This window comes from Dipodomys ordii, unplaced genomic scaffold (genome assembly GCF_000151885.1).
Source record: "Dipodomys ordii isolate 6190 unplaced genomic scaffold, Dord_2.0 Scaffold15, whole genome shotgun sequence".
Classification (NCBI taxonomy): Eukaryota; Metazoa; Chordata; class Mammalia; order Rodentia; family Heteromyidae; genus Dipodomys; species Dipodomys ordii.
In genome coordinates, this window is record NW_012267231.1 from 15060883 (window position 1) to 15088003 (window position 27121).

At 45.3% G+C, this 27121-nt stretch overlaps 1 protein-coding gene across 1 annotated transcript in view; it reads left to right on the top strand.

Annotated features, from left to right (window-relative positions):
• Neo1 (neogenin 1) overlaps positions 1-14944 on the top strand; it is a 100085-nt gene extending 85141 nt beyond the window's left edge. Inside the window, exons 24-29 of the mRNA XM_013011918.1 lie at positions 1120-1358; positions 1781-1873; positions 6239-6397; positions 10744-11007; positions 13337-13473; positions 14123-14944. Coding sequence (XP_012867372.1) covers positions 1120-1358; positions 1781-1873; positions 6239-6397; positions 10744-11007; positions 13337-13473; positions 14123-14206 — 976 coding nt within the window. The 3' untranslated portion in view covers positions 14207-14944. The remainder of the gene's footprint in view (positions 1-1119; positions 1359-1780; positions 1874-6238; positions 6398-10743; positions 11008-13336; positions 13474-14122) is intronic.
• The last annotated feature ends 12177 nt before the right edge of the window (positions 14945-27121 follow it).

A 27121-nucleotide genomic window follows, 5' to 3' on the forward strand; every position in this document is an offset into this window, starting at 1 on the left:
GTGTGTGTGTGTGTCTGTCTGTCTGTCTGTCTGTCTGTCTATGTTATGTCCACCTATTAAGATGTTATCCTCACACTTGGCATTTCACTAAACTCTGAGCATTTAAAAATAGTAACTCAGTGTCTGTCTTCCTCACTTGACCAGAAGTACTGAGGGCGTGCGCAGTGCTTGACATAGTTGATTATTAAATGGACAATGAGGAAGAAGCTAAGGCACAGCGAAGGACATTGTCCCCATTTTTGACTCTAGTTACCTGAAAAGTGACTCACTCCTTCTTCCCTTTCTCCCTTCCTCCACCTTCCTCCCCTTCCTTTATAAAGCCATAGACTTCACCTGGTTCCTCCTCCTGGAGGAGGAGAGTTCTTTTTAGAGAATTTGATCATCTCAACACACAAAAAAATAGGCAGTATGCAGATAAACACTAACACAGTTCACAAACATAAGAAAATGTACTGTTTCAAAAAGTAGACTTTTTGCCTCTGGTTTTTGTTTAGCTTTGTTTTGTCTTTTTGTGGTTTTTTGTTTGTTTGTTTGTTTGTGCATCTTATGTTAGTTTCTGGCTTTGACCGATATGTTCAAAAGGTTTGGGTTATTTTTTTCTTTTTGTCAGTCATGGAGCTTAAATTCAGGGATTGAGCACTGTCCCTGTGCTCTTTTGCTCAAGACTTGAACTCTACCACTCTGAGCGACAGCCTCATTTCTAGTTTTCGGGTGGTTAACTGGAGATAAGAGTCTCATGAACTGTACTGGGCTGGGCTGGCCACAATCCTCAGATCTCAGCCTCCTAGTAGCAAGAATTACAGGCCTGAGCCACTAAGGCCCGGCTAGGATTTTTTTTTTTTAATAAAACTCCATTTAAGCCAGGTGCCGTGGCTCACACCTGTAATCCTAGCTGCTCAAGAGGCTGAGATCTGAGGATCATGGTTCAAAACTAGCACAGGTGGGAAAGTCCATGAGACTCTTATCTCCAATAAATTGCCAAAAAAGTGACAGAAGTGGAGCTGTGGCTTGTGGTAGAGTGCTAGCAAAAAGAAGCTCAGGGATAGTGCCCAGGCTCTGAGTTCAAGTCCCAGGACTGGCAAAGAAAAAAAACAAAAAACCTTTCAATTTCATATCTAGGAAACGAGCTGCCTGCAAATCAGTGAACGGCTCCCACAAGTACAAAGGTAACTCCAAGGATGTGAAACCTCCAGACCTCTGGATCCATCACGAAAGGCTGGAGCTGAAGCCCATTGATAAGTCCCCAGACCCAAATCCTATCATGACGGATACTCCAATTCCTCGCAATTCTCAAGATATCACACCGGTTGACAATTCCATGGACAGCAATATCCATCAAAGGCGAAATTCATACAGAGGTAATTTTCAGGGCAGGTTTTTTTTTCCCTAAATATTGAGAGAGTATGTTTGTTTAAATTATTTTCTACTTTGCGTGGTCGCCTTAACTTGGTGATTCATATAAAAGGTTGTTTAAAGAAATGTCTTATGAGATTTGGTCAGCATTGGATAGAGGGCTTGTTAGGGGAGGTTCTGTACCCACAGGGACAGTCATATTCTACTCAGGCATGTGAACCCCCTAGCCCACACCTGCTCACTGCAGGTGGGACTCTCACTGTCCTGATTTCAGACATTGGTGATCTAGATGCCCTTACAGACATGCACAGAAGCACAGTGGGCATTGTTTGTGAGTCCTGGGCGCCCCACTGGAAATGTTCTTCTGTGGAGACTGCTCAGTGGCCTAGAGCAGATGCTTGAAGCTAACCTCCTGGTTGATGTCTAGGACATGAGTCAGAGGACAGCATGTCTACACTGGCTGGAAGGCGGGGAATGAGACCAAAAATGATGATGCCTTTTGACTCTCAGCCACCCCAGCGTAAGTAGAAGCTTCTCTTTTCCCAGTGCTGCGGGTCTGTCCCATCATGTGGGGAACAGCAAGGGTCATCTCTTTGACTCTCCTTGATCGAACACTAAAGATAAAGGTATGACACCTTGAAGGAAGAAAGGGCAAACTCTTGCCATGTTGTGCAGATAAATACCATTCTTAAGGCTAGCATCTTTAAGCTATGGGTAAATAAACTAAAAAGCCCATTTACATTGTCTCCCAGGAGTAGCAAACTGTCCATTTCTCTTAAAGTACCTAGCATCTCCATGAGAGATGGAGATACGTTGCTTGAGACTCGGGCACTGAGCTTTACAAGACGCCACCTGTGTTCCTTCAGCTTCCTCACATGTGTTCAGAGTTGAGGATCACCTATGGAGTTTAATTTTTTTATTTTTGCCAGTGCTGGGGCTTGGACTAAGGGCCTGGGCACTGTCCCTGAGCTGCTTCTGCTCAAGGCTAGCACTTTACCACTTGAGCCACAGAGCCACTTCTGGCTTTTTCTGTTTATGTGTCAAACCCAGAACTTCATGCATGCTAGGCAAGCACTCTACCATGAAGCCACATTCCCAGCCCAGAACTTAATTTTTAATTAGTAGACTTTGTATTTTAGCGTTGCTTCAGATTGGCAGCACAAAATTTTGAAAGTAATTGTTTTGGTTTTTTTTATGTCTGCTGACCAGTGTCTCATTTTGATAAGCATGAAAGTTGCTGATCCTCCTTTAATAATAGTTGTACATACCTGTAATCCCAGCACTGCAGAGGCTAGTGAGGCCAGAGGATTAGGAGTTCAAGGCCTACCTGAGCTACTTATTGAGTTCCAGATCAGCCTGAGCTACATAAGAAAACACTCACAAAATCCAAAAGGAATGACACCAATTCTTTTTTTTTCAAACTACTGTTTCCCCTCCCTTGTCTCTGTTTTCAGGATAGCCTTTTGGACTGACAATGTGGAGCTTCCAGTTAAGGAATCTCTGCCAACAAAAATGCTATTTAAATAGCCACGAATGTCCTACATACAAAGAAATGCTTCATAGCATCCTCTTTGGAGAATTTCTCTTCCCACACTTGCGTTGAAACTTCTGAGCACCATGTGCATGTGTGCACACACACATACACACACACACAGTGCACACTTAAAATTATGAGTTTGAGAGGGTGAGGCCCTATTCCATAAAAGGTAATTTCTGTACACAGTAGCTTATGCTAGGCAGGCCTAGACTTGAAAACTTTCAGGGAAAAACCATGGTGTCCCTATGTAAGAGGTGCCCTGTATAAGTCCTCCCATGTTTAGGACACAAATGTTCATAAAAAGTAAAAGTAAATCCATTAAAATTGCTTATTATTTCCAAGAAGATGATCACTTAAGTGCTTATTCATTTCTCTAAGAGCTCCTACTTAAATTGGCTTATTTTGAAAACTTGTAAAATTGGACAGTCTCTACTTCCAGATTTATTACTTTTAGATAGGTTAAAGAAGAAAAGATGTTATTCCAATAGACATTTGTTTTTCCTCCCAGTACTGGTGTTTGAATTCCGAGCCTTTAGATCTCACTCACCTTTTTCACTCACTACTGTTGCTCTTCTACTGGAGCCACTTTTGACTTGTTACTGGTTAATTCGAGATAAGAGTTTCTCAATTTGTTCGCCCAGCCTGGCTGCAAACCATAATCCTTAGATCTCAGCCTCCTGAGTAGCTAGAATTATAGGCATGAGCCACCAACATCTGGCTTAACATCATCCTTTCCTCTCCCTTTCTTCTCCTCCTCTCCGTCACCCCATCCCCCCTCTCTCTCTTGTTCTCTTTTGTGTATTCCCTTTCTCCCACTCTTTTTCATGATAGTGGTGCGTGGTACTCTATGGCTTGCACTTGGGGGCTTCCTTACCTTACTTGGCCTTCTTGCTCATGGCTGGCACTCTACCATTTGAGCTTGAGCCACACCTCCAGTCTTTTTTTTTTGTATAGTGGGGAAGGAGTATACGTGAATATACAGTATCATAATTTGTGCCCCACATAGTGGGGTAGTAAGTAGACATTTTTTATTTTTATTTTTTTGTCAGTCGTGAGGCCTGAACTCTGGGCCTGGGTGCTGTCCCTCAGCTCAAGGCTAGCGCTCTATCACTTGAGCCACAGCGCCACTTCCGGCTTTTTCTGCTTATATGGTGCTCAGGAATCAAACCCAGAGCCCCATGCATGCAAGGCAGGCACTCTACCACTGAGCCACCTTCCCTCTAAGTAGACATTTTTAATTTAGAAAACTGAAACCAGATGCCTAAATATACTTTATAACTTTTTAGGATCCTTTTCAAAACGTACATGACTACTACAAGCTGGGGATCCTTGAGCTCTGAATGTAGGAGGGGGCTGGAGCCACGCACTCAGCATTCACCTGCCCTGATATCTAAATGTTTATTGGTGTTAGGAAAGGCTTGCGGGCATCAAGATGAAATTCAGGCCAAGGCCGTGCCCAGAAGCAATTATGCTTAGATTCAGCTAACAGCTACAGTTTGCCCACTCTAGTTGGTCACATTCATGTTTTGTTTTTTATTTATTTGGAAGCACTAGAAATACCGTTTAAAGGGAAAACTAACATTCTCTTTCTTTGGTAAGACTCATTTATACCGAGAATGCTTTTAAGGTTTACTCTCACCTCAGCCTAAATTTTGGAAAAAGCTGATTATGAAGCATCTCACTTGTAAGAACGACCTGTGTCCCTGGAGGCAACCCCTGAAGCCAGCTTTTCTGGTTGTGATTGCTTACCTTGGGCCTGCCAGTGGCTCCCATCTGTGTCATCCTGCCCCACTGAGATGTAAGGAGATCCCTGGCAACAAAGGACATTTTAATGGGCTCTAAAAGACTTACTAGATTTTACCATAAAGTTCTTGAAGCCCTTGCTTGGGGAATAAAAACTTGCCTATATTCCTAGTCTACCCATTTTGGGCTTTAGAGCTGATTATCTTGATCTTAATTAACAGTTTCCGCAACTGTTCTGAGGAATATCTAAGAAATATCTTCTCTAGTCCTGGGCTTCTGCTTTTGTTTCTTTGTTTACATCTCATGAGACTGAACTTAAGGCTTCATTAAAGAAAGCCAGCTGTGGCTCATGCCTGTAAATCGTAGCTACACTGGAGGCTGAGATCTGAGGATCAGGGTTCAAAGCTAGCTAGTGCAGGAAAGTCTGAGACTCTTATCTCTGATTAACCACAATACACTTTGAGCTGAGGCCTACCTTTGAGCAAAAAGAGCTTGGGAACAGCTCCCAGGCCCTGAGTTCAAGCCCCACAACTGACCCCCAGAGAGAGGAAGGGGGGCAGAAAGGAGAAAGGGGAGAGAGAGAGAGCTGGGTGAGCTGATAGATCACACCTGTAAACTTAGCTACTTAGGAAGCTGAGATCACAGTTCAAACCCAGCCCAGGCACTTAGTCTGTGAGACTCTTATCTCCAATTAATCAACCAGGAAACCAGAAGTGGAACTGTGGCTCACAGTAGTAGAGTGCTACCCTTGAGCACAATAGCTCAGAGACAGTGTCCAAGCCCCATGACCAAAAAAAAAAAGTGTTCATTAAAGAAGCATCATCAGAGAAAGTTGTACACAGCAGCCCTGTGTGGAGCTTTGGGTTCCTTAGCTAAGTGAATAATTCACCAGATTGAATCCTTGTCCAGCAAAGGCAGGGACTGTCCATTTATATTTCAAAATTCTAATGGATGTGGCTGAGCCCCAAAACAGGAGGCAGAAGAAATGGTACCACAGATCTGTAGTTCATGCTTTTAGTACTATATTGGATCAGGAGTTAAATTTCATTTGTGGTCCTTTTAGGGCAGGAAAACTGATGAAACAGCTACTTATTTACTAATACCCATTACATGTGACTTCTGGCAAATAAAGAGAACGAATTAGGGCTGTACTCAAGAAGAAACAGCTATACCTTTAGAAGAACAAAAAAATACCTATCATAGACAAGCCACTGTTTCCTTTGCCTTAAGGACTCATATTTTATGGCATCCAAATAGATATTTTAATAGCCTATTAGTCCATTTTTGTAATAGGAGAGTTGGAAAATACAATCCAAAAGGAAAACATTCTTAAACTCTATGACTCTATGCAAAATAATTATGGTTTAACATTTATATATATATTCCTTAGAACTTTGTACATATATAGAAAATGGGTGCATAGGAGCATATTCATTTTTAAGTGTGAAGTCAGTGGCTGATGATTCAGCCAGCTGCCACCAAAGAGTCAAGGGAGTGACTGGGTTGTGTGGGAGGTGGGAAGAGGGTGACTTTGCTCTTGAAATGTGATTTGTGTGTGTCTGTGCAAGCATGTTAAGCATTTCTCTGTCTTGTGTTCATTCACAGCTGTGATTAGTGCCCATCCCATCCATTCCCTCGATAACCCTCACCATCATTTCCACTCCAGCAGCCTCGCTTCTCCAGCCCGCAGTCATCTCTACCACCCGGGCAGCCCATGGCCCGTTGGCACATCCTTGTCCCTTTCAGACAGGGCCAATTCCACAGGTGAGAGATGAGAACCGAGCCCACATGGAAAGCATTCCAAGAGTCGGCAAGCAGAAAGGGGGAAGGCCTTACCCTGCATAGAAATTTTTGTTATTTATTTAATGTAACATTTCTGTGACAGACTCAGATTTCTTTCTGCAAAATTCACTCCACTTTTCTCCCTGAATTTTAAGTTCTCAGTACACAGTGCTATTATAGTAAAAACATGATAACTCAGGTCATAAAAGCACATCTTAGTCTTTTTTTTTTTTCCAATCCTGGGGCTTGAACTCAGGGCCTAGGCACTGTCCCTGAGCTTTTGTTCAAGGCTAGCACTCTACCACTTGAGCCTCAGAGCCACTTGCAGCTTTTTCTGTCTCTGTGGTACCGAGGAATCAAACCCAGGGCTCCGTGCATGCTGGGCAAGCACTCTACTACTAAGCCACCTTCCCAGCCCTAACCTAGTCATTCTTGTTTTTACCTTTTCCTGACTGATGCTTCTTCCCATGTGAAAGGAAACCTCCTTCTGGGTAGTTTTCAGGTGTCCGTGATTGCCTTTCTTTGCCATCATTTTGGGCAGCCATGAGGGGCTCATTCCTTCCCTGTGGATGAGAGTAAGGACAAAGTCTGGGAGCCCAGCAGGTGATACTGGACCGCCAGCCACATTGAGTTTGTGCTGACCACAAAACCCCAGGCAGCCTCACACTGAAAATGAGGAAAGGGTATGTGTCTGCAAACACAGATAGATCAGTCTTATGTGTAGCTAAAATACATTGCCAGACAGACATACCCCAGTTTAGAAGTCCTAAGAAACAGCATTATCAAACAGTTTTAACGAGAAAATAATGGAGATGGGCGTAAATGGAATAAATGTTATTGTTCCTCATTAATTACGAATTAATTTCATCCTCTCCATTTTAAACTGTTAAATCCAGTAACTTCTTATACATACAACACTTTTTCCATCATTTGGTACGTGCCTATTAACTGTTACTAATGTTAAAACTAAACAGTGGTGGTTCTGGGAAATAAGTAAGTTTCAAATGAGCTCCATTTTAACATAATTTCAGAACATCATGCTTAGAAGTTTGGGTTGCTGTAACATCCCTGTCCTTAAGTTCTAGTCAGTTATAAGTAAGCCCTAGCACATGAAGACCAAAGCTCCCAATACCACCTGGTCCTACAGCTATTACTGCTTAAGCTCATGTCTACATTTGGCCTTCCTGCTATTTCTTTCCAAATCCAGATTTGGGATTCTACCGTCAGGGGAAGATGGCCCTCCAGTTGTCCCAGGTAGCTGCATGGAGAACTAAAGTCTGTTTTACAGACATGGTCTTATACAGAACAGAACACCAGAAATCAGCCTTCTAATCCTGCTTTTAAAAAGAAGATTTTTTGTGCCCAACCCGGCCCCATTTTGAGGGCCAAGGAATCGCACCCATTCAGATATGGGCTTGCCTGAGTAGGAAGCATTTTCTACTGATCATATAAGCATCTCCTGCCTCATCCTGGACTAGGAAGGATTTAGGGGTTAGATAAAAGCTCACAGCTATAATCCTAGCTACTCAGGAGCCTGAGATCTGAGGATCATGGTTCAAAACCAGCCTGGGCAGGAAAGTCCGTGAGACTGTTATCTCCAGTAAACCACCAGGAAATCAGAAGTAGGTAGCGCTGTGGCTCAAAGTGGTAGAGCACTAACCTTGAGCAAAAGAGCCCAGACTCTAAGTTCAAGGCCCATAACAGACCAAAAAAAAAAACAAAAAAAAAAGCCAGACAGAAAGTAAAGAGAGGGGAGAAAAGTGTAGTGCTTTGTATTACTAAAGGATTCCTTGCATTAGTGAACACGGGATTAAAAAGGGTAAAGCTAAAGTGTTAGATTCATTGGAGATGAACTTGAAAAATAAACCCAGTGTCTAGAAATGATCCAGGTTCTGCTCCTGTGTTTTCCTAAGTCCTTGTTTCTCTAGGGCTTAGTGCTCCCACAGCACTAGACTTGGGGGCTAGGCAGGACTGAAGGCCAGCCAGGCATGTCTTAGAGGCATTTACTGTGCCACTACCACTTGATACTGGAAAAGCCATTGGCCAAGCACATGGCCTCTATAAATTTCCTGTGACTTAAATCAGGATGTCGAGTGCTCACATCTAAAACCCTAGCTACTCAGGAGGCTGAGATCTGAGGATTGCGGCTTGAAGTCAGCCCAGACAAGAAAGTCCATGAAACTCTTATCTCCAATAAACTAGTCAAAGTCAGAAGTGGTTCTGTGGCTCAAGTAGTAAAGCACTAGGTTAAGCACAAAGAGGCTCAAGGACAGCACCCAGGCTGAGTTCAATCCCCGCAACTAAAAAATAAAATACAATAAGTAGTCAGGAGTTACGCCCATTGCTAAAACAAATTTTAATCACAGCCTAGTATCTGAGTAGAACCTGGTATCGCCCTGTTGAAAAGCAGCCCTCACAGAATGCAGTATGCCCAGTGCTCTCCATAGAGTACAGACAGTCCTGCCCTGCCCACAGTCCTTGCTTTAAAGGCAATCAAAACAGGGTAAGCCTATGTGCCCAGAGCTACAGGTATCTGCAAGTACCTGTTGTTGTGGTCAGGACTGGGCCCATTCCCTTCTTCATCCTCCATACTTCCTAAACACCTTCTTAATGGGCCAGGATCACACAGAGGGTGACCAGCAGCTCTTCAGCCATGATGACGGCTTGTCTAAGCAAGCTGAGAAGTGACATCTCCAGCATGCCCCTTCAGAGGCTGAGAGGTGGCCTAAGCCGAGGTGGGGGTATTACAGACAGACACATTGGGAGAGCATGCTCGCCCCTCATCCCTGAAAATCAAGACTTGCATGAGCTAAGGGGGCTTTACCCTAAGCCCAGGGCTGAGGATTCATTACTCACTCACAAAGATGGAGAAATAGGTTGAATTTCTGTAGATACTCATGTTGGTACATTATTTTTTTTTGTTTGTTTTCTGGTCCTGGGGCTTGAACTCGGCCTGGGCACTGTCTCTAAGCCTCTTTGTACTCAAGGCTAATTCTACCACTTGAGCCATGGTGCCACTTCCAGCTTTTTTCAAGTAGTTTATTGGAAATAAGAGTCTCATAGTCTTTCCTGCCCCGGCTGGCTTTGAACTTAGATCTTAGATCTTAGATCTCAGCCTCCCGAGTAGCTAGGATGACAGGTGTGAGCCACCGGCACCTGGCCATACATTAAATTTTAAGGGTGAGGATTCCAGAAGTGAAAGAACTCCAGGCTCTGGCCTGGCTGTTGTCCTCTATACCATTCTTCCAGGGAGGAGGACATCTGCCCTACTCACACTGTGTGCAAGTCTCCCAACAGTAGTCCACCTGCATCGCTGCTGCTTATCAGGGAGAATGGCAGCATGGGGCAGGGGCAGGCAGCGAGCATGTGGTGCTCCAGAGCGCAGGTGTGGGGATCTGTGCAGGGCTTGGGCTGTCTGCTTGTTCTATTTGTGGGACACTTGCTTGCTTACCCAGTCACTCTGGTGAACAAATGAGCCAATGAGTGGCAAGCACTTAGCATATTACCTGTAGTTCACAAACACCAGGAATCTACAAAGAAAACAGTCTTATCCATAAGACACTGTGCTCAGCTCTTTTCAAACATGTCATTTAATCCTCAGTGAATGACCTGATACTCTCCCTGTTTTGTAGATGAAGAAACTTAGACTCAAAGATTCAGGGACTTTACCAAATTTACCCATCCACAGTGCCACAACTAGAGTGCAGATGTGTCAGACTGCCACCTCAGGACAGCTCTGCCCATTCTACATGCTGGAGGTTGTTACCACATTCTTCTGGAGTCTTTCCTTCTCTAGGCTAATCCACACCATTGTTTCTTTCTCTGGACCAAAACATCCTTCAGTTGGCATGAGCTTTAAGGCTGTGTAGACCTCTGGGCTGTTTGGTTGTCCAATCCTCACCTGAGCTGTGGGTTTTCAGTCTAGTGAGGCCAAAGCTCTGCACAGTCCGTGGTGGGCAGGAGGATCTGAGGGTTGGCCATAGATCTTGCCGCCAAAACTGATTCGTGTCAAGTACTAGGGTAGCCTTGTGACTAGTCATGGCTATCTAGGAAAGGCATCGACCAGTGGGGGAAAGTTTAAATTCTCTTTCATACTTCCTTACAGACACTAGTTTCCGGAACCTGTTATTTGCACTCCGTAAGTTGTGACCACCTAGCTGTGTAGCATTGAAAAAGCTGGTTGAGGACTCTTAGATCAGTCAGTTTTTAGCTGGGCTAGCACTGGTCCCAAGTGCTTATTGAACTGGTTAGGGACCCAAAGAAGTTACCAGCAATGCGTGTGTTCTAGCAGTAAAATCAGTGCTAACATGTAGGCTCTCCTGCTGTAGAATCTGTTCGAAACACCCCCAGCACTGATACCATGCCGGCCTCCTCGTCCCAGACCTGCTGCACTGACCATCAGGATCCTGAAGGTGCTACCAGCTCCTCTTACTTGGCCAGCTCCCAAGAGGAAGATTCAGGCCAGAGCCTTCCCACAGCCCACGTTCGCCCCTCTCACCCATTGAAGAGCTTCGCTGTGCCAGCAATCCCACCCCCAGGGCCTCCTACCTATGATCCTGCATTGCCAAGCATGCCATTACTGTCCCAGCAAGGTGAGTGATGACAGCTGCACTACTGCCCAGGTTCTCAGTCCCTTGGGATAGAAGTCACTCCTTTGCAGAATCATAAAGCCAAGTACCTTTTGAGCTTACCCAGCAATGATACCCCAGTGCTGGGTATCGTTGCCATTCTCAGAAAGTGCATGAGCTCCCCTCCTTGGGAGGCTGTGTACAGACCAAATCAGAGAGCAATGTTTTGGCGAGCAGTCACTAGCATTTTGGATTCTTTTACAGGCAGAATCCTTGGTAAAAGCCAGTAGTCTACCTAGCCCCTCCTTAGCTCCTGGAGTCATCTCACTCCATAAGATGCCTACAAGCTAAAGAAGTGGTCAGGCGGCCCAGGACTGGGTGCCAGAAGGAGCCCCAGGCTCCTATAGGAGCGCTATAGTCATGTGTCTGACTTCAAAGCTCAACCACAGACCTAGCCTTCCCCACCCTATTGTGATGCTTTGTTTCAGAGTCAGTTGTTGGTGCTCAGACTTTTTGGTGTCAGGACTTGTTTATATACTGTAGGTTATCAAGATGGCACAAGAGGGCTGAACAGTGTCTCAAGAGGTAATTAGTACCTGCCTAGCCAGCATGAGTTTCTTGAGTTTAAATTCCAGTAACTCAAAAACAAAACAATACGTGCATATGCGCGAGCGCGCACACGCACACACACACACAAATGAAGGGTTATTTTTTTTGGGGGGGGGGTCCGGTTGTGGGGCTTGAACTCTGGGCCTGGGCGCTGTCCCTCAGCTCTTCAGCTCAAAGCTAGCGCTCTACCACTATGAGCCACAGCGCCACTTCCGGCTTTTTTCTTTTTGCTTATGTGGTGCTGAGGAATCGAACCCAGGGCCTCATGCATGCAAGGCAAGCACTCTACCACTGAGCCACCTTCCCAGCCCCTGAAGGGTTATATTTTATCTGTATGTACCACATTCAAAATTAAAACCCAGAACATCTTTAAGTATTCCATTAACCCATTCATTAGAATAATAGCAAGAATCCTATCATATTAAGGCAAGTAGCACGGTTTAATGAAAATAACTTTTTGAAAACCTAGTGAGAGCAATGTCATTGTCTTACATTCCTTCAGTGTCTGGCTGAATAGAAGACAGCTGGGCTCTCATATCTACTGTGTTCAATCTGTTGCAATATGTTGTTTTGGTTGAAATACAAGAAGAAAATCTGGCCTCACAAATGGGTAGTTGGCAAAGGTATTTTTATAACCTTTCAGATACTTACAGATATTATTTTTATTTTTATTGTTTTTAATAAAGATAGATTTTGCTATAGATGCCAAACTGGCCTCAAACACACTCCTCCTGACTTCTCAGTCTCCCGAGTAAGGAATTCGAAGCATGTATTGCCATACCCAGACTGCCTATAGTTTTTTTTATACGCTAGTAAAACTTACAAAGCTATAGTTTCATAAAGATTTGTTTACGGTGTGCCATCTCAAACTGTATTTGTAAACTACTCATACGTTTTGAATGCATAACATTAAAACATCACACATTACATGTAATCATTTTGTACCTAAAAACACGTTTACTAAGGGGCTTCAAATGTATCTCAGTTGTAGAGCACCTGCCTAATAGATGCCAGGCCCTAGGCTTAATGCCCAACATGGCAAAAAAAAAATACAAATCTGTCAAGCTCAGGTGACAGATACCTTTTTTTTTTACTCTAATTACCACTTAAAACTCAAATTTTATCAGTGGCAGCAAACACTATTTTCTTGAACATTCCCAGGCTCATTGTATTCTGTTTCTAGAAGACACTTAAATGACCCATTTGTCTGTCTTGGAACTATCAGTGGTTTTCAGAGTGAGCACAGCACCTCGGCTTTGTTCATTCTGCTGTCCTGTCGTTAGGGTCCTGCCTGTATCATGCTTGATACAGGAGCACTTTTTTCATTCTTTCCATTTTGGGTCAAGATTCATCATTCCTACTGCTTCAGCTCGAGTGAAAAACATGTTTTTCAACTGCACCAGAATATCCGCAGAAGGTTAGTTTGGCCACTGCCTTTGTTTGTGGTAAGGCTCTGGTAGTTTGTCTCACTGTTGCCTGTGTGCCCTCAGTGCAAGGCCAGCGGTGAAAAGACAAAAAATGTCTAACTGGCATTATGCAGAGAGTTGACCTTCCGGCTATTCTGAACCACCACACTTTGAGAAATGAGTTTCTGAGGCCAGTAGGATATTGTCTCTGTCCCTTTCGAATTTGCCACTGCCTCCCTCTTCCTCTCTTGCCCTAAGAAGTTTTCAGAGGAAGATGGCTGCACGAGCTTTGGGGCTGCGGCCCCAGCCACAATCTGACAGTGCCCTTTCCCCCTCAGCTCTGAACCATCATATTCACTCAGTGAAGACGGCTTCCATTGGGACTTTAGGAAGGAGCCGGCCTCCTATGCCAGTGGTTGTTCCCAGTGCCCCTGAAGTACAGGAGACCACGAGGATGCTAGAAGACTCCGAGAGTGTAAGTTCATGGCCATCAGCCCTGCCAGGATGTATGGGCATACATCCTATGGTCTCTCTGTGTGCTGGTCAAGCTCACATTGGGCACCACCTAGAGGCACGAAGCAGACTCATTCACTCTTTCAACAGGCATACAGTGAGCCTCTCCTTCAGATGAGGAATATGTCTGCTTTCTTAAGGTACCAGTGTCAGGAAATGACCTCTTGGCCAGGTGCTGGTGGCTCCTGCCTGTAATCTTAGCTACTCAGGAGGCTGAGATCTGAGGACCACGGTTCAAAGCCAGCCCGGACAGGAAAGTCTGTGAGACTCTTAGCTCCAATAAACCACCAGAAAACCAGAAGTGGCACTATGGCTTAAGTGGTAGAGCGCTCGCCTTGAGCTGAAGAGCTCAGGGACAGCGCCCAGGCCCTGGGAGATCAAACCCAACAACCAACAAAAAAAAGAAAAAAAGACAGAAAAAGAAAATACCTCTTGGTGGCCTTGGGTGGCTCTTTGTACTCTGACTCTTCTTAGCCAGCTTACGTGTGGGCAGGCTAGCCTTCGGGGGCAGTTTTATCACTGGCCCTGATGCTCTGACCTCTCTGTGTGGGCTCTCCTACCTAGACAGCCCCGTGGCTCATGCTTAGTTAACTGCATTCTCCTTTCCGTAGAGCTACGAACCAGATGAGCTGACCAAAGAGATGGCCCACCTGGAAGGACTGATGAAGGACCTAAATGCCATCACGACAGCATGATGGCCTTCATGGGGACATGACTCCAAGCCTGAGTCTGGAAGTCTTGGAACTTAGCCTTGCAAACAAGGAATTGTACAGAGTACGAAGGACGCACTTGAGAGCACAGTGAGCCAGCAGACCAGCCAGCGCCTCCGCTGCGGCTGGCTCCAGGCACAGCCACCGGCCTTCTGATCAGCCTGGACCACACGGGAGTCGAGGCAGCTTCCCTTTCCCTGCTGATACCCTGCGGGACTGGGCACCACGGGCCAAAATTTTGTGTCCAGGGAGGAGGCGGGAAGTGCAACCTGCATTTCACGGTGGCCAGGCTGTGTCTTCGTGCTGCATCTGCATCACGTTTATGGAGTGTAGACATTGCGATTTATGTACAATTTTATTTCTGTCCTATTTTATTTTACCTTAAAAAAAACAAAAACAAAACACTATCAAAACCCAAGGCGGTCCGTGATGTTCTCCACCGGGGGCTGGCATGTGACTGCTTGTCCCAGTGACGTGTGGAAAGTCGCGGACAGAGTGAACTGGTTGTTATGTGGGGGTAGGCTTGTTTTTGGTTTTGTCTTTATTTTTTAATTCTGAGACATTGCATCCTCTGCCAGCTGTTAGTTAACCCATCACTTTGAGGGAGAGGAAATGTTGCATTGCTGTTTGTAAGCTTTTTTTTTTATTATTTTTTATTATAATTATTAAAGACCTGACACTCTCCTCTCATCACTGTGAGATTACAGATCTATTTGAATGAAATGTAACATTGAAAGACTTGTCTATTGCTTTCTGTGCAGATTCAGTATTGGGGTGGGGGTTGGGGTTGGGGATAGGAAGTGGAGGGGCTGCTAAGGTTCTGTGAATGTTTCCGTCATGTGCTTTCTTCCAGAAGCCTGCAGAGAATGGAAGTGTCTTCTTTACTGCCCTTTCCTGGCATGTCCATCTCACTGTCACTACATTGCTACTGGAGTTTGATTTGGATCTGGTTAAAAGTCCTTCTGTGCAATAGGTGTGTCTGAGGAGTTAGCCGGCCCCATGCCTCGGGAATGTCCATGCTGAGCCCCCATATTGCTCTGGTTGCAGGAGTGATGGATGCTCAGTAGAGCAAGGTCCTGACACTGTCCCCCCAAGGCAGAGAGCACAGGGTGGGGACCCTTGCCTGCTGCTGGAGGCTTCTCTGAAGGAGGCTGGTGGTGGAGGAGGAGGACTCTGGCCTCTCTGGGCCTGTCCTCAGGCCAGCGGTCACTGCCATTTACGGAGCCTCTTCTGTTAAAGCACAGGCTGTGGTGCCCAAGAGGTTTACCCGTGTCTTTCTGAACACAGTTCTTCAAGTAACAGAGGACAGGGTCAGCAGAGAGGGCAAGCAGAGGCGCCTGCCCGCCACCCCCACAGCTCAACAGACTCCTCCTCCCACCCCTGAGAGGAAGAGGCCCCAGGAGATCAAAGGTACACTAAGGGCTCCACCTTTGCAGAGCGCTGGGGGTCATTTTCTTACAAAGGTAAGCTGAGGCGTGTGTTTGTCTTTTGTAATATCAAGACTATGTGATGAAAACACAAGACCCCCAAAGACAGTCAGGCGTGGGTTCTATAGCGAATAGACTGCCCAGACCACCGTGGGTGCCCACAGGAGGCAAACAGGGTCATTGCACCCTCTTTAGGCCTTACCACATGCTTGCTTTTCTCCAGGATGAGCTCTCTGTGTTTATGATGTTTTGTTTTGTTTGGGGGCGGGGGGGGGGAGGTAATCAAAACTTCAGTGCTGGAATTCCTGCTGGCATATAGTTTGAAGAGAGCACTCCAGCCACCAGGAGAGCCACCTTGCCCAGAAATCATCTCTCTTGCCCAAAGAACATGCTCAATATTGAGGGCATTCCCTCCCATGAACCCCTATACTTTCATTACCTCAGGGCTTTGGTACCTGGATACTGCCACAGAATTGGGGTGGGGGAGGGGAGGGACCTATTTTTAAAGTAACTTCAAGGTTGGGATTTTTTTTTTTAAATAATAAAAAGAAAAATATTCTGTATTGCACCTTTTCACAATTTAATACATTTTCTTAACATTTTTCTGTGATTTTTGAAACTAAGCCATTGTGCGTCTTTGTGTCCTAGCTGAACTGCCCGGCAGCTCCGGGCGTGGGCATGGGGGGGGGTGCGGGCAGGCGCAGCCCTGCCCCCAGCTTGCGGGAGGGCCCGGAGGACGGCTGGGCTGGGCTCTGTACACACCTGTTTGGCCTTTACTGTAGTTGATGCTGTAAACTCTATGGCTTTTTAAAAAAAAAAAAAAACACGAAAGAAAGAAAGACGGTTTCATGTATTTATTTAGTATTGGAAATCCAATACACTTCCTTAATCCGATCAAACTGGTCTAGTCAAAGAGTTTATTTTCCTTCAACTCACTTCCTGTTTCTCTGCCTCTAATTAACTGCCCTGTTGCCTCTCGCAGCTCTATAACCGGGAGTTCCGAGGGAGAAATAGCAGGTGAGTCACAAGGTGCCTGACCATCCATCCACCTGCGCCAAGCACAAGTCCCGTCCCTCTGTCCACCCGACTGGTGCTGCCCTGCAGAGACTGAGCTGCGCAAGGGTAGCAGGTGGCACCTGGCAGCCATCCGAATGGCACTCGGGTCTCAGCCCAGCTCACTGTTAACACGGTGGCATCCTGGGCCGCTTCCCATGCCCAACCCACCACCCAGATACCCACCACCCAGATACCCACCACCCAGATACCCACCACCCAGATACCCACCACCAGGATCAGGGCTTTAAGAGAGGCTCCTCCCACTATGACAACATTTATACCATCTGAGCCTGCAGTAGAACCAGGACTCTGCCCCTGTGGTCCAGCCACTCTGCTGCCAGCCTGCGCTCTAGCAGAGAAACCCAAACCCTGCTGTTCCCACTAATAGCGCCCTGTTGGCCTCAGGGCGAAGTCTGAGATCACAGTATGTCTGACTGCTCCAGCCTCTACCTCCACATAGACAGACACCTGCTGCTCCAGCCAGGCTGTCTCTTCCACATCCCTAGGTGGAGCTCTTGGCACACTGTGCCGTCCTGGGTCTGTTGTCATTTTCTGCAGGCCTGTGCGCTTAGTGGAGACTGGAGAATTTCTCCTTTCTGAGTACCTTAGCTGCTGTCTGTCTCTTGGGTGAGTGGACAGTTCCAGGGACTCAGTCCCGGGGGAAACCCCCCACCTCCCAACCCATGGCAGGACCCCCTTTCGGTTCCTAGTGTTCTGAGGCTGGAACCTTCCCACTTCAGCAGCTGTGCTGACATCCCAGGGTGAACTTGAAAGTTTACACGTCTGCCTGACAGTCCTAAGGACTGCAGACGCTAGGATGACTGGCTGGTGCTGGCAGTTAAGACGAGGTGGTTGAGGCTGGAGGCATGGTTCAGTTGGTAGAGCGCCAGCCAATGAATGAAAGCATCAGGGACTGAGTTTGAATCTCAATCTTGGACAAAAGACAGAAAGAGAAAGAAGAGAGAGCAAGAGGAAGGAAAGAAAAAGAAAAATGGTCCTTAACACTGATTCTAAGAAGAGCTGTGGACAAAGCACTGTGTATGTAAGCAAGGCCTCCTGTGCGCCCCTTGCCTGCAGCCCTCGTTCCAGCCACCTTTCTGGGGAGGAAGCACCACCAGGGGAGATTAAAGAACAAGAATGAACAAGCCAAAAGCGGATGACCATGGGGGTGAGGCCAGGGCACAAACAAGCAGCAGCCACCACAGACCAAATTGCCCGCACCATCAGCTGGCAGACTTAACCACCGGGGAAGCTGCAGCAGCACGGTGCTGGGGGAGAGGTGTGCATAGTGGGAGGAAATACTTGCACTTCTTCCTAAGACATCCTGTTGGGATCAAATGCTATTTCAGACGAAGTTACCTTTAAGCCTAGAAGATGTTGCTATGGATAGGCGTTTCACTCAACCAGGAACTGGATGGAGCTAGAACATGAAAGAGGAGATGAAGCAGACCTCAAAAGAGTTTCAAGAGAGTGCTTGCAGGACTTGAGAGAAAGAAGGATTTGGAACTTCCTGAAATAATTGGGGGTGAGGGGCAGCCTGTATCATCAAGATGGTGAAAGAAGGCAGAACCACGTGGTTAGTGGGGGAGGGGGAAGAGCCCCATGAAAAATGGCCAGCCTCGGCATCACAAAGATCTTCATTGCTAATCTAATGCTTTGCACTGCTGTGAGGTTGACCTCCCCCGACTCCCGCTCCCCTAAGTCTTATATAACAGCTGTCCCGATGCACAAGTGACCAGGCATGAGCCAGGTCACTCCTCAAACAGCCAAGAGCCTCGCTAGCCAGCATGGACGTGTGCAGCTGCTCTGTCTGGCAGGGTGTGCATACCCAGCCATAAATGGAACTCATTCACTAGAAGCAGAAGTTTGAAGTCTGAAGCTCTTATCTAGAAATCACAGAAATCCAGGTGTCGTGGGGAGCTCACAAGGCCTTCACTGGTCAAGAAATGTGAGCTCCTGCCACCGTGATCCAGATTCTAAGAGACAGCTGGTGTCTGGGTTGTCACAGTATGTTTCCATTCCTGCCCAGGATCCTTGACACCCCATTGCCTTGTTAGTGGGTGCCTACCTGGTTAATGGTTCTACCCTCCCAAAAGGGCAATCTGGGAATCATTCTAGACTCTTCCCCAATACCACGACACATTGATCAGCAAGCCCTGCCAGCTCCATCCCTCAAATGCGCCTCCCCTCCCCAGGGGCTCCATCTCCATCTCCCAGCACGGTGTTGAATTCTATACACAGTGTCCAGGTGTCTCACTTGGATCCTGAACCTCTCCCCTATAGAACCCTGATCCGTGTGGCTTTGTCAGCCTCGTCCCTTTCATTTCCCATTGAATCTCCCCCTTCACCCTGTTTGGCCATGGCAAACTTGTGCTTCTAGAATAGCCATGATGTCTGGCCTCTATGTTTCCTTAATCCCAAATTGTTTCCCTATCCGTTTGAGTCACCACTGCGTTTTTGTTTTGGTTTGGCTTTTTTCCTTTTGTTTTTGCCAGTCCTGGGGCTTGAACTCAGGGTCTGGGCTCTGCCCCTGAGCCTCTCTATGCTCAAGGCTGGCATGCTACCACTTGAACCACAGTGCCACTTCCAACTTTTTCTGAGTAGTTTATTGACGATAAGAATCACGCGGACTTTCGTGTTCAGGCTGTCTTTGAACTGCAGTCCTCAGATCTCAGTCTCCTGAGTAGTTAGGATTACAGGCGTGAGCCTCTGGTGCCTGGCTTTCAGCACTTTTTTTATTTTTATTTTTTTATGCTGGCAAATCAATGTTCACTTTCAAAGACCAACCTCACATCTGGTCCTCTGATGGTTCTCGTTTAATTTCTGTGAGTTCCTGAAGGAAAGGAACCATACTTGTGTTTGGACACCGTCTTCATTAAATGGACCTGCCTGGTGAAGGCAATGAAACTTGAAATTCAGTGACTAATACTGAATTTCTGGTAACATCCTGAGTAAGACTGAGCTCAGTCTTGGACCTGACATGAGGGATCTATGCAGGGAGAAGCAGGTTCTGAAGAACGGGGCAGCTACCCACTTGATAACAGCTGTCAGTCTGCCTGAAGAGGACAGATCTCATCCATCCCTGAATCAGACCTGTGATCTGCCTCTTGTCACTGGATTAAGTTCAAGGTCCCACTCAACAGCCCAGTGCTAGTAAGGCTGGCCAGCCTTCAATGGGAGAACTAGCCTGTGCTCTACATCTCCAAATCTCCGAAATTGGTCACACGCAGTGTTGGATGCAGCCAGGTTTCGTTTGACCTATCAGGTAATTATAGCTTGGGTTTAGTCCTTTCAGGAGTAGTTAATGGTTTGAGGAAAGGGAGGGAACAGGACAGAGAGTGTACCAGGATCTAGCCTTGATTGCAAATTGAATCGGGCTCCCATAGAGAAAGTTACCTAGAAGGTAATCAGATAACTTGCGTAGGAACATTCTAGATTGACACAGAGAAGAAGCTGGCCAGAACAGAATGAAGCCAAAGGCTAGCTTGATGTCAACTGGTATTAGAACGGACATTTGAGGCCAATCTGGAAGATTTTTTTTCCCTCACAAAAACCTGGGAGTCATTCATTGTTTCCAGATAACTCCTGAGGACCTACTCTGTGCCAGGCATGGAGGCTCCCAAATGAGTAAGAAAGTCTGTGCTGCTGCTGAGCTCACATCTTCCAGGAGGTCACAGACATTAGACAGAAACTACCACCCAGCATGGAATGAGCCAAGGGGCCTCAACAAAATGATCTGGGATAGGAAGCAGTATCCTACTCTGGAAATTGGGAGCTCCAAGGCAGGTTGCCACTGAGAATCATGACAGCTTTACTCCAGGAAAGATCTGAAATGTATAAGACTTCAAATACTGGGTAAGTTATAACAAATGTTTTCAATAAAGCCAGGTGCTGGTGGCTAACACCTGTCTTCCTAGCTACTCGGAAGGCTGAGAGCCTGAGCCAGAAAGTCCGTGAGACTCTTCGATGAACCACCAGAAATCTGGAAGTGGAACTGTGGCTCAAAGTAGAGTGCTAGCTAGTAGAGCACTAGCCTTGCACAGAAGAACTCAGGGACAGCACCCCGGTCCTGAGTTCAAGCTCTACTACCAACAACAAAAAAAATGTTTTAAATGATCTGCTCCAAAGAAAGTAATGTTCCTCATAGAGGCCAGAAAAGTGAACCTAATATATAATTTACTGCTATGAATTTCCCTCTGATAGTGGCTTTTGCTGCCATATCCCATGTGTTGGTGGGTTAGGAAGTGGGTCTCATTTATCTCAATGAGTCATTGGTTATTTAGGTGCCTGTTAATTTTTTACATTTACAATTGTTCTCAGATTTCTTTGTTATTCCTCATTTCCTTCTATTGTGACCAGAAATAAACTGTATGACTTAAATTTTTTTCAATTTATTGAGTCTTGTGATCTGATAACCTAGTCTTGGAGAATCTTCCATGTACACCTGAAAAGAATGTGCATTCCTCTACTGTTCGGTGAAATGTTCCAGGGATGTTAGTTGGGGACATCTGGATTTATATTGTTCAAACCTTCTATTTTCTTTCTGATCTTTAGTTCTATCCATTGTTAAAAGTGGGGTGTTAGAGTCAGAAACCATTGCTGTTCAATTCTGTTTCTCCCTTTCAATGTGTCAGCTTTACTTTGTGAATTTGGGGGCTCTGTTGTTAGTGCTATGTATCTTTATAATGTTTAAAGTGTCTTCACGGATTGAACCTGTTATTATTATAAACTGTCCTTTGTCTTGAGCAACAGTTTCTTTCCTAAAGTCTATCTTGGTGTTAGTGCAGTTCTCTTTTGGCTGTTTGTTTGGTGTGACCTTCCACCTCTGTTTATTTCCAGCCTAGTTGAATCTTTAAATATAAAATTTGTTTCCTGTAGGTAGTATTTAGTTGGATCATGGGCTTTTTAAAAAATCCATTCCATTAACTTCTACCCTTAATCTGAATGTTTAGCCCATTTACACGTGATATAATTATCAACAAGGTAGGATTTATGTCTTTTTCACTATTGGCTTTCCATCTTTCTTTGCAATCACTCTTGATTACAGTTCTCCTCCCCCTCTTCCTGGTCGTAGGGATAGAACCTGGGGGCTTCAATGTGTTAGGTAGGTGCTTGGACCATGCCCCTAGCCTTCTATTGGTACCTTCTTCTGTACCAAGTTAGCAGATATTTTCCAATGTGTCATTTTAACTCCTTTGCAAGAAACCATGAATCATAGAATCAGCTAGATATCATCAAAATTAAAATGTTTAATCTTAGACATGACTAAGAAAATGAAAAGGCAAGCCACACACTAGAAAAAAAATATTTGCAAAATGTCCATCTTATAAAGGACTTGTCTCTTGAAAAAAATATATATATATGAAGGAAACATGATTTGGGAGAAACAACTGTGCAAAGATTTAAACAGTCACTTTACTAAAGAACATATATGGATAGCAAATAAATAACCAGAAATGGTGCTCAGAACATCTTTTAGTCATTATGGAGATGCAAATCAAAAACTTCTTGAATGGTATAAATCAAACAGACTGACATATCAAGTATGAGGACACAAAGTAACTAGCAGTCTTACACGGCTACTGATGAGAATGCAAAACAGTACTCCCAACTTTGGAAAGCACCTGGCAGTTTCTTGTGAAATGAACATTAGATTTACCATATGACCCAAGAGTGCCATCCCTGATTATTATCATCATGAAGAAAAGTCAAATGAAGACTAGAACATAATGAATGTGCATAGGAGCTTTATTCTTAAGAACCAAAAGAAACAGTCTCGTTTGTCATAAACAAATTCAGACCTATCTTTAACAAGGAATATTGCTTTACATTCCATGGACAGACTTCAAAAGCTGAATGAGAGAAATTGGATACAGTCTGAAAGCTTGATGACTCCAATTACATGGAATTATTCTAGAAACAGCAAAACTTTGGTGCCAAGAAAAAAAAAATTGTGAGGGATCAGGAGTGAGAGGAGAAAACTCAACTATAAAGTGACATGAAGGGGGAGCCAGGCACTGGTGGCTCACGCCTGTCATCCTAGCTACTCAGGAGGCTGAGATCTGAGGATTGCAGTTTGAAGCCAGCCCAGGCAGGAAACTCCATGAGACTCTAATCTCAATAAACTACTCAGAAAAGCCAGAAGAGGCACTATGGCTCAAGTGGTACAGCGCTCACCCTTGAGCAAAAAGAAGCTCAGGGACGGTGCCCAGCCCCAGTTCAAGCTCCAGGACTTGCAAAACAACAGCAACAAAAATAAAGAGGCATGAAGGAACTTGGGGAGTGATGGAAATGTTCTCTGCCCTAATTCTTGGAGTGATCACAGGACTTGTCTTTTTGTCAAAGCTCATTGCAATGTACACCTAGAAGTTTTCACCGTGTATAGGTTATTCCTCAATAAGAAACATACCATCACCGGTAGCCACAAAAATAAAAGGAATAAATGCAAAACTTTTCTGGATACCATGGTAATCCTAGCTACTCAAGAAGCTGAGATCTGAATATTGTAGTTCAGAGCCAGCTTGCGCAGAGAAATACATGACTTTTAATTTCCAGATGACCAATAAAAAAAAGCTAGACTAGAAACATGACTCAAGTGAGAACGGTTCCAGCTGTGGGCCAAAAAAGCTGAGCAAAAGGGCAAGGCTTTGAGTTCAACACAGAGAGACAGAGACAGACAGACAGAGACAGCGAGGGATGAGAACAACTTTAATGAAAATTAGAAAACTATAAGTGACGGATTTGGCATGTCAGGTGTCACCAGCAAACATTCCAGGTGCCCCCACATTTCAGGCCTCTTGTAGTATGGAGGGGCCCTGTGATGGGGGTCCCTCATATTCCTGCTGTTCTCTGTGACTCATCATCTCTGCCATTGGTCTCTTCTCCCACAGGGATCTTGAAGTAGAGGGCTTCAAGTTCGTGTTAGTAAGGAACAGTGGCTGCCTGACCTGCGTAGGAATTTACCTGCCTTTGATACACCTTTGGCATGGTAGGCATGGTAAATCACTAAAATTCCGGGCTACTGCTATTGGGGCAGGTAGTACTATACAAAGACATTAAAATATGACCCAGCTATAGGGGGAGGTATGCGAATTTTCATAATAATGTCAACATCAGTTGTAATTTCAATCAGAAGTCTACTGAATTCTTCATGCATCTTAACAAACCGATTCTAAAATATTTCTGTGAGTGCAAAGAGAATAAGACAGCCAAGATACTCCTTCAGAAGAACTGAGGGATTTTCTCTACTAGTCATCAATGGATTTTACAAAGCTATGCTATGTCTGGGTTGTGTGAACAGGACTGAACAAATAAGCTAGTGGTACAGACTAAGGAACCTTAACGCAGACCCAGATCAGACACCCAGAAGTAGGCTGCACTGCAAATTAGTCAAGGCACAGTCCATAAGTGATGGAGGAATAATTGGCCACCATGACAAAAAGAAATTACGCCTTCATACCACAGCAAGATAGGAGTGACTGAGGACTTAAATTTGATGAGCAGAACCTTATACTTTTAGAAATAAATAACAGAGCAATATAACATCAGAATATGACTGGTTTCTGAAGCCAAAAAAAAACACCCCAAAACCTTAAGGAAGTTTCTAGAATTTGAAATAGGTGACCAAACTTGAACGTATTAAAGTTTAAAGCCTCCCTTCAACAATTACATTCAACAAGGAAAAATATAGGCCATAAACAGGAAGAAGATATTGTAACACACAGTTGGATAGAGGACTTGTTTTTCAAATTTGTGTGTGTGTGTGTGTAAAATTCCTAAAAATCAAAAGACCAATGACAGTAGAAAATCAGGCAAAATGCACATGTTAATACTTCTCACACACGGTAATTAAATATATGAACAAAGAAGCAACCTTACTAGTAATTAGGGATTTGCATATTAAAACGCAATTAGGTAGCACTAAACTGGGAAAAATAAGTTTGATGATTCCAGTTATTGGCAAGAATATGCAGCAAGAGAAATACCCCTGGCAGGTGGGAGGAGAGACTTAGGAGTACTTAAAACAACTTGACATTATCCTGTAAGGAAAAGATTAATTTACCCAATGACTCAGATATTCTGCTTCTAGATATAGCGCCTAGAGACCTTTTACACATCTTGTGAGGAGCCATGAGCATTTGTAGCAGCGGTGTTTGTAACTAACCATGAGAACTGGAAGTGACTTACGACCCCTCTCCACCAAGAGTATGAAAGTGAACAGTGACAATTCATACATGGAATGCTATACAGAATGAACACGAATTAACTATTTGCATCAATGGGATTTCAGAAAAATAAACTACTGAGTGAAAACAATTCATACAGCACAGTTCCTATGCAGTGGTGTACAATGCAGACGATTTTTTTTAAAAAGATACTTTCTTTTGTAAAGAATTGTAAAGCAAACAATAACAAAACCAACTAAAACCCCAGCTGACTTTTATCATCATCATACATTAGCAATTCTGAACAGTGTTATTAAGAAAAATCCTCCTACCCTCCATAGCTACTTCCAATCTCCACTCTTCCACCATGGTGTGGAACTGAATACAGTGTTATTCAGAAGCATTTATTTCTGTAGGAAAGTGTAACATGGACACACAGATGATGGATACTGATGGCTCACACTTAAATCATCCTACTTACTCGAGAGGCTAAGATCTGGAGATCCTGGTTTGAAGCCAGCCCAGGAAGATTAAATCTGAGAGACTCTTATCTCCCATGAACCAGCAAAAACAAATCTGAAAGCGGAGGTGTGGCTCAAGTGGTAGAAAAAAACCAGGGAGATTGTGAGACCCTGAGTTCAAACCCCAGTACTGGCACAAAAACAGAAACAAAACTCAGATGAGTGGTTTTCCTAAGAGGTACAAAGCTAGGCGAGTGTTAGAGGCCTTCAAAGATAGGGCTCATACCAGGCGCCAGTGGCTCACGCCTGTGATCCTAGCTACTCAGCGGGGCTGAGATCTGAGGATCACAGTTCAGAGCCAGCCCGGGCAGGAAAGTCCGTGAGACTCATCTCCAATAAACCACTCAGAAAACCGGAAGTGGCTCTGTGGCTGAGGTGGTAAAACGATCACCATGAGCTGAAGAGCTCAGGACAATGCCCAGGCCCAGAGTTCAAGCCCCCCCCCACCAAAAACAACAAAAATGATAAGCCTCATGTCATTTCTTCAACTGAGTGGCACCTAGCTGCTTATCTCTTTTAATGTCATTTTTTTATGTGCTACGTCTCCTGCCTATATGAAATATTCCACCTTGAAGGAGATGGAGGAAGCCAAGGGTTGGCGGGCATGTGCAGTAGCTGCTCCGCGCAGCAGAGAAGGTGAGGCTAGCCTGCTTCATCAGAGCAGGCTGATCCCCTGGAAAGCTGGGGGATCTGGGGACCTGGAGGAAATGGAGAAGTCAGGGAAGCTTCCCCCCCCCCCTCCAGGCCCAGCAGAAGCCCTGGGCATGGGTGAGGTCATCCCCCAGGGGAGTTACAAGATAGGGCTCAAGGCCAAGGAGCACCAACCTTTGGGAGAGGAAGAAGAGCCCTTAAAGCCAGGGTTGAATAGAGAGGAGAGGTCAGAGACGGCAAAGCCAAGGGGGGCCCGGACGGCAGGCCTGCCTAACACACCTGAGACCAGGGAAACAGCAGCCCTGGGCTCTGCCACCGTGAGCTGTTCTAGAGGAGAAAAAGGGAAGCCAGATTGGCAAGGAGGAAAAGTCACTTCCAGGGATGGCAGGGGAGATGGGGGGGGGGGAGGATGAGCAAGGGGCAGGCAAGAGAAGTGGGTACCAGCAAAGGGATTCTTTTTCTTCTGAGGGCTTGGAGGCATGGCTCAAGTGGTAGAGCACCTGCCCAATAAGCTGCAGGCTGTAAATTCATTCCCCAATACTCCCCCCACCCCCACCCCCAAAAACCTTTTAACCCAGTGCCTGGGGCTCACACCTGTCATCTTAGCTAATCAAGAGGCTGAGATCTGATGCTCATGGTTCCAAGCCAGCCCAGGCAGGAACGTCCTTGAGACTCATCTCCAGTAAACCACCAGAAAGCCAGAAATGGAGCTGTGTGGTTCAAGTGGTAAAGCGCTAGCCTTGAGAGGAAGAGCTCAGAGACAGCACCCAGGCCTTGAATTCAAGTCCCATAACAGATGAAAAAGAAAACTCTTTTGAAATCCTTCACAGGGTTCAGTCCCACTGAAGCAGAAGAGCAACTCAGGCTGTCCCGCCAGCTTGCCAGCCACGTTTTCCAGCTGAGATTGTAAGGAAAACCACACTGTTGACCATTCCTTCTTCTCTTTTGTTTTTAATTCTCTGCAGACACGACACCCTATCTTGTCTGCCACTGGGTACAATGGCTCCTCCCACCTGGCCTTTGCTTCCAACGGGAAGAGACAGAGTTTGAGTTTCCAGACCTGGAAGATGCAGCCAACCT